An 8,549-nucleotide genomic window follows, 5' to 3' on the forward strand; every position below is an offset into this window, starting at 1 on the left:
CCACATCCTCGCCAGCATCTGCTGTCACCTTAAGTTTTGCTCTTAGCCATTCTGACTGGTGTGAGGTAGAATCTCAAGGTTGTTTTGATTTGCATTTCCCTGATGATTAAGGATGTTGAACATTTTTTCAGGTGCTTCTCAGCCATTCGATATTCCTCAGTTGAGAATTCTTTGTTTAGCTCTGTGCCCCACCAACTGCTTTCTAACACTGGGTTACTGTAAGCCAAGTCAAAGACAACAGGAAAGATTATAGACCTCAATGAAGAAGCAACTGCTATTGTTCTGTTGAGTACATGTCATATGATTGTCAAATTTCCTTATAAACATGTGTGCTCATACCCAAGATTATAACTGCTGTCACTTAGAGTTGAGCACGAAATAAAGTTCTTCTTCCAATGGGAAATATACTACATATAACACAACCAGTCAGTTCCTGAGAAGGAAGTGTTTTTATAGCAGAGTGAAACAGTGCTAACATATACATATAAAGCATCAGATATCTAGAAGGTTCAGGAAATATTTCAGAAATGTATGTTACTTCATTCCTAACAAAGCAGTTATAAAGTAAACAGGCATTTATTGAGTGGATCTCTTGTACTATATGGAAGAACCACCTGTCAACAAGAATGCTGTTGGCCTATTAGCTTAGGCAGGAAATTGGAATATGGAAGTTCCTGAACAAAGAGTTGATTCTGCAGGAGAGAAAAGCATATGAAAAGGAATTTGGCTCCACACATTGAGGAAGACAGGCATATGTATCTGGCGACCAGTAACTATCCACATGGAAGAACTTAGAATAGAATAATGGGATGAATAAGCTCTGAGCTACTCAGAGAACAATCCAAAGCATTTGGCCAAGGTATTTGTAAATATATTGAAGCTTAGGAGTTGTTATTCTAGGAGCTTGAGAAAAAAATCACTAGCTTACAGAAAACTCCACATTACAGGCATTAAATGAACAAAAGCTAAAGTAACTCATGTTGTATTTATGGTTTAGTATACTTTAACCTGAATTATAATTACACTTAAAATCAATATTTCAAGTGACATAATTATTTTGTGATTGTGAAGACTTAAGATTGAATAAACTTAACATTTGTTTAACTTGAAAAACTTGAGGATAACCTATGCCATGTGATATTCTTTTTTATTATTTTCTTTATTCATTTTATATTTCATTCACACTTCCCTTACTCCTCTTTTCCCAGTTCCACAGTAATATCCCCTTCCACCATGTTCTTTCTTTGCCTTCTCCTAAGAGAAGAGATGGCCAACCAGGGATACCAAACCATAATACTAGCACATCAAGTCCCAGAAGTACTTAAAAATCATCTCTTACTGAGGGCAGAAAAGGCATCCTAGCTAGGGGAAGGGGATTCAAAGAAAGGCAACAGAGTTAGAGATAGCCAACGCTCCAATTGTTAGGAAACACAGGTATAGACCATGCATGTTTTTTGGTTGGTGTTGGTGGTTCAGTCTCTTTGAGCCTCAATACATCAAGGTTAGATGGCTCTGTAGGTCATCATGTGATGTTTTGACCCCCTCCAGCTTCTTTTATCTATCTTCCCATTTTTTTCACAAGATTTCCCTAGCTCTCCCTAAAGTTTTGCTATGGGTCTCTACATTTGTTTGGTCTACTAGTAGATGAAGCCTCTAAGAAGACAGGCTAGACTCCTGTCTGCAAGCATAGCAGCATATCATTAGCATTGTCAGTGTTTAACTCTTTCCTATGGGATGGATCTGAAGGCTGGTCAGTCATTAATTGGCTAATCCCTCAATATCTGCTCCATATTTATCCCTTCACATCTTATAAGCAGGACAAATTTTGGGTCAAAGTTTTTGTTGGTGGGATACTGCACCTTTTACCTCTACTGGGTGTACCTACTTCAGGGTCCATAATCCTGCTGCTAAAAGTCTTAGCTAGGGTCACCCTCATAGGCTCCCGGGAGTTTCCCCCACCCCATGTCTCAGCTTATCATGGAGATGAAAAGGAAAACATAAAAAGAGACAATGATTCATGGCATCATCTTACTTCAAAAGCCTATACTCCAGAAAATTGGAAAGTCTAAATGAAATGGATAAGTTTCTAGACTGATATCAATTACAAAATTTAAATCAACATCAAGTAAACTGTCCAAACAGTCCCATAACACCTAAGGAAATAGAAGCAGTCACTAAAAGTCCCCCAAACAAATAAAGTTCAGAGCCAAGTAGTTTTAGGTCAGAATTTGAATACATTTTCAACAAAGAGTTAATAATAATACTCCTAAAATTATTCCACAAAACAGAGATAGAAGGAACACTGTTATCATCATTTTATGAAGTTACAGTGACCCTAATCCACAGAAAGACTTGATAAAGAAAGAAAACTTCACGGGAGGGGGTGAAACTGTGAAAGGGAATAACCCATAAAATGGAAGAAAGCATTTATATTTGAAATGTAAATAAAGAAAATATCCAATAAAAGAAAACTTCAGACCAATTTCTCATATAAATATTGATGCAAAAACAGAACACATGAAAATATCATCCACTAGGTTCAAGTAGGTTTCATCCCAGGGATGCAATGGTGGTTCAATATACAAAAATCTGTAATACAATCTGCCATGTAAACAAACTGAAAAAAAGATCACAGGACTATCTCATTAGATGGTAAAAAAAAGCCTTGAAAAAAACCCAGTACCCTTCTTGTCAAAAGTCTTGAAGACATCAGAAATAAAATGTGCATACATAATATAATAAAATCAATATACAGCATGCCAACATCAAATTAAATGGAGAGAAACGTAAAGCAATTCAGTAGTGACAAAACAAAGATGTTCACTTCCTACCTATTGGATATAGCTTAAAATTCAAGCTAGAGCAGAAAGAAAACTAAAGGAGATAAAGGGGATACAAATTGAAAAGGAAGAAGCCAAAGTATTGCTCTTTACAGAATCTATGATAGTATACATAAATAACCCAAAAACTTTACTAGTGAACTCCTACAGCTGCTAAACATCTTCAGCAAAATGGTTGGATACAAACTTAACTCAAAGAATTTAGTAGCACCCCTCCCCCCCTTTTTTACAATAAACAGGCTGAGAAAGAAATTAGGGAAACAGCACCATTACAATAGCCAGAAATAATATAAAATATCTTCCTGTAATTCTAACAAAGCAAATGAAAGCCTGGATGGCAATAACTTCAAGTCTCTGACTAACTAATTTTAGAAGGTATCAGAAGATGGAGAGATCTCCCAAAGCTCATGGATCAGTAGTACTAACATAGTGAAAATCGCTATCTTACCAAATGCGATTCAATGAAATTCTCATCAAAATTCCAACACAATTCTTTACAGACCTTGAAAAGAGCAGTTCTCAACTTCATATGGTAAAACAAAAAAACACAGAATAGCAAAAGTAACCCTGAATAATAAAAGAGCTCCTGACAATATTGCCATCCCTGACCTCAAGCTGTACTATGGAGCAACAGTGATAAAACTATTCCTATAGGAACAGACAGGTTGATGAACGTAATTGAATCAAAGACTTGAAATTAACTCACACATCTACAGACACTTGATTTATGACAAGGAAAGCAAATCCATAAAATGGAAGAAAGCAATTTCAACAAATCACACTGGTCTAACAGGATGTCTGTATGCAAAAGAATACAAATAGATCCATATTTATCATCTTGAACAAAACTCGACTCCAAGTGAATCAAAGACCTCCACATAAAATTAGATAAATTATATTTAAGAAAAGAGATAGTGAGGAATATCTTTATACTCATTGCATGGGAGACAACTTCTTGAAGAGAATGAACACAAATGGCTACTCTATAACATCAAAAAATGATAAAATGGACCTCATGAAACTGAAAGACAAAGGACACAATCAAGAGGACAAAACTGCAGCCTACAGATTGGAAAAGGTTCTTCACCAACCCTACAAGCAACAGAGGACTAATATCCAAAATACATAAAGAACTCAAGAAGGTAGACACCAACAAAACAACGAAAATTAAAAGATGATGCAGAGCTAAGCAGAGAATTCTTAAAAGAGGAACATCAAATGTCCAAGTTCCTAGTCATCAGAGAAATGCAAATCAAAACAACCATTAGATTTTATCTTATACCCATCCGAATGGCTAATATCAAAAACTGAATGACAGCACATGCTGACAAGGATGTAGAGCAAAGGGAACACTCCTTCATTGATAATGGGAGTTAAAACTTGTGCAACCACTTTGGAAAACAATTTTGCAGTTTCTCAGAAAACTGGGCACAATTTTACCTCAAGTTCCAGCTATACTGCTCCTGAGCATATACCCCAAAATGCTCCACTATACCAAAGGGATACTTGCTCAACTATGTTCATAGCAGCTTTATTAGTAATAGCCAGAAACTGGAAACAATCTCATGTTCCTCTACTGAAAAATGGATAAAGAAAACATTGTTCATTTATACAAAAGTACACTACTCAGCTACTAAAAACAAGGACATCATGAAATTTTCCAGAAAATGTAGGTAACTAGAAAGTATCACCTCAAGTGATGTAACCCCAACCCCGAAAGATATGAATGGCATGTTTTTACTCATAAGTGGATAACAGCCATAATGTATAGGATAACCACACTACAAAAGTTGGAACTAAAGAGGTTAAGTAACAAGATGAGCCCAAGGGAGGATGCTTGAATCACACCTGACATAATTTTATCATATTTATTGAACAATTATCATATGAAACATATTCATTCTTACACAAGAGGAAAGTACCAGTTAGACAAACTCATTGAAAAGTAGTTGTGTGTGTGTGTGTGAAATGATCTGGGAATGAGATAATGATCCTCAGTGATTTGAATTCACATTTGAATCCAGAGTCTCAGCAGGCACTTATCCTTAATGACAAACAATGATACCAGGAGACAGCTGTGCAGCTACAAAAGCAAAATAACCTTGACCTTATTATTTTGCAATGATTTCTGGTTGGAAGAGGTATGTTTTGAGTTTTGTGGGTAAACCTGGCTATTTATTTGACCTTTATCTTTAGAGAATGCTTTCTTTGAAAACTCACTCCAACTTACAATCTTTAGTGGATACACATATCTGGTGGAATAGGCAATAAACTGGACAAAAAAAAAATACCCAAACAAACAGCAGAATGAGCTTCTATTTCCATACTCAAATCCCTGTTAACATCCACTTAATCTCAATTGTTAGAGGTGTCTTATTTATCTAGCCACTGATGAATCTAGAATCCAGCATGATCAATAACAGTATAGCAATTTATTACTCAGGAAAATGAAGTCGCTGTTTTTAAAATGCTTTGATGGCATACATTGCATAATGTCTTGTAGAAATACTTGCTTTGCTTATTGACTGAAGGTTCTAGTATGACAAGCAGCAGATATTTTAGACAATCAGAAAATATAATGTCAAAAATATTGAAGTAAGAGTTCATGTGATTCCAAGCTGCATAAACATGGGTGAACTTAACATTCTGAGTATTTTTCTCCCATTTGTATTGTGTAGAAAACCACGTGATTTCATTCTATCACACTCCACTTAGAAAACATGAATTCCTTTCCAGTTTTTCAAGTTCTAATAAGAAAATTTATCTTGATGTAGGCTTGCTTCACTAACAGACAATACTAATTTTGTATGATGGAAACTCATCTTTTGTATATTAACTACATAGCTGCTTTATGTACCAAACTTGCATGTGCTTTCATTTTCACTGTAGCTTTTTCATATATAGCAATTACTAAAGATTAGATCAATACAAATACAGCCTGTCTACAGCTCATATCCTCATTCTAGACTTCTTATGTAGTGACCAATTACAAAATAAATATTCTCAAAGAAATAGAAATCATAAAAGTATATAATGCTTAAAAAAAGTAAAGAACTAGTTATAAAATTCTGTCTAATCCTGGTGCTTAGTAACATCAGTAAGTTTAGCCATTATTAGTCGATAGCACACAATTCTGTGATTGTGGATTTTACATCTTTTGTGTTTACAATAACTTCTGTTATTTACACATCTCATACTTTAAAACCTTACTTATAAAACCACAGTTTACTATATATAACTAAAAGATAACAGATACATTTTTTGAAGGAAATTTACTACCATTTGTTTTAAAATTTTAAGTCACATTTATGCAGAAATACATATGTACCAGACCTAAATTTTGTTCAATATAATTGTCAATTCTCTTTGAATGATAAATTTATTTGTGATGCCCCTATGGTTGAGTTGATGAAAATGAGGTTATCTGCTCATAAAACTCTTCCTGTCCTGTCTCCATCACAGCCTTGAGCTGGCAGCAGCTACACTGCTCCATGGCTTTCCTGGAGGATGGGAACCACACTGCAGTGACAGAGTTCATTTTATTGGGATTAACAGATGACCCTGTCCTTAGAGTCATCCTCTTCACCATCATCCTGTGCATCTACCTGGTGACTGTGTCTGGGAACCTCAGCACCATCCTTCTCATCAGAGTCTCTTCCCAGCTCCATCACCCCATGTACTTTTTTCTCAGCCACTTGGCTTCTGCTGACATAGGATACTCATCTTCTGTCACACCCAATATGCTTGTCAACTTTTTGGTGGAGAAAAATACCATTACATACCTAGGATGTGGCATCCAGCTTGGCTCAGGTGCTTTCTTTGGGACAGTTGAGTGCTTTGTTCTAGCAGCAATGGCATATGATCGCTTTGTGGCAATCTGTAACCCACTACTCTACCCAACCAAAATGTCTGTACAAGTCTGTATCCAGTTGCTTGTAGTGGCATACATAAGTGGTTTTCTTAATGCTTCTTCCTTCACACTCTCGTTCTTCTCTTTTTTCTTCTGTGGACCAAATATAGTCAATCACTTTTTCTGTGATTTTACCCCTCTAGTTGAGCTCTCTTGTTCTGATGACAGTGTCTTTATTATTCTTGCCACTATTTCTGTTGGCATTGTCATTTTTATCACAGTGCTTATCATTGTTGTCTCCTACATCTACATCCTCATCACCATCCTGAAGATGCACTCCACTGAGGGTCGACACAAAGCCTTCTCCACCTGCACCTCCCACCTCACTGCAGTCACTCTGTTCTATGGAACTGTCACATTCATTTATGTGATGCCCAAGTCAAATTACTCTACAGACCAGAACAAGGTGGTGTCTGTATTCTACATGGTTGTGATCCCCATGTTGAATCCCCTCATCTACAGCCTGAGGAGTAATGAGATTAAGGGTGCTCTGAAAAGACAACTTGGTAGAAAAATATTTTCATAGATATATCTATTACATTGTCAAACTTGTTATAGCAGTAATATGGACATAGTAATAAATGTTGAGTTTCTGTGGTTGAAAAGATAATTGATATATTATTAGCAAATGTGGAAGTTTGTAATAAATATTAGAGTTCAATTTTCAGACTATGGAAGAAATAAAACTGTCATTATAAATTAACTTTAATAAAATCAAATAACCTTTTAGTTAACAAAATAAGGTGATTCATCTAAAGTATAATATGCTGAAAATATTTTGACATCATTTTCTAATATTTTTAAATATTTCATAGTCAACTTTATTACAAATTGCCTATTAACTATCCCCTAAGTCATATGTATTTGTTAAGGTCTGTTCTCTAGTGTTGTTGAGAAAGGCTAAAATCATAAAACTTTAGTCTAATGGGCAATCTTTAGTTTACCAGAGGCATGCTATGAATGAGACAATGAGACTCAGAATATTGTTCCTCTTCGTTGGTCATAATGTGAGGGTTTTTTTCCCACCATGTGTTCCTTTGATGATATACAACTGCAGATACACATGCGTGGAATAAATTCTTAGGATACAGAGACTTCAAATGCAATGTGATAAAAATTAACATTTATCTTCAGTGCCAGTTGATGAGCTTAACTTCTTGTTGTAGCAACAGAAAGCTTACTAACACATATTACAATGGTTTAGGGTATATGCTTCAGCACATGATTGTCCTGAGATAAGTCTGATGACTATAGTTATTCTACAAATTGTACAGAAATGCTAGAGAGAAAGAGGAGGTAATTGGTGGAATTATTTTTATAGAAATGTTTCCTGTGCAATACAGATTTTGTGTATCCATAAAAATCTTATGCGTGGTGTAGAGTGGTGGTATGATCTCAATTGTTAGGTACATAGAAAAAAACAGGAAACCCATTCCTTATTAATCTGATTTCTTGGCATTTTCAAAACTTAATATTATTATTATTAATATTACTTAATATTTTTAACTTATTTTATTAGGTATTTTCTTCATTTACATTTCAAATGCTATCCCAAATGTTCCCTATACCCTTCCCCCACCCTGCTCCCCTGCCCACCCACTCCCACTTCTTGGCCCTGGCATTCCCCTGTATGGGGCATATAAAGTTTGTAAGACTAAGGGGCATCTCTTCACAACGATGGCTGACTAGGCCATCTTCTGCTATATATGCAGCTAGAGACATGAGCTCTGAGGGTACTGATTAGTTCATATTGTTGTTTCACCTATAGGGTTGCAGACCCCTTCAGTTCCTTGGTTAAT

General features: G+C 35.7%; 1 protein-coding gene across 1 annotated transcript; it reads left to right on the forward strand.

Moving 5' to 3' along the window:
• Window positions 1–6,308: 6,308 nt before the first annotated feature.
• On the forward strand, window positions 6,309–7,304 carry LOC110319481 (olfactory receptor 502-like). The gene has a single exon (XM_021194980.1). It carries the CDS (start codon window positions 6,332–6,334, stop codon window positions 7,274–7,276), a length of 945 nt encoding a protein of 314 aa, XP_021050639.1. The 5' UTR covers window positions 6,309–6,331; the 3' UTR covers window positions 7,277–7,304.
• Window positions 7,305–8,549: the final 1,245 nt, after the last annotated feature.

Source organism: Mus pahari, chromosome 1 (assembly GCF_900095145.1).
Source record: "Mus pahari chromosome 1, PAHARI_EIJ_v1.1, whole genome shotgun sequence".
NCBI classification, from domain to species: Eukaryota; Metazoa; Chordata; class Mammalia; order Rodentia; family Muridae; genus Mus; species Mus pahari.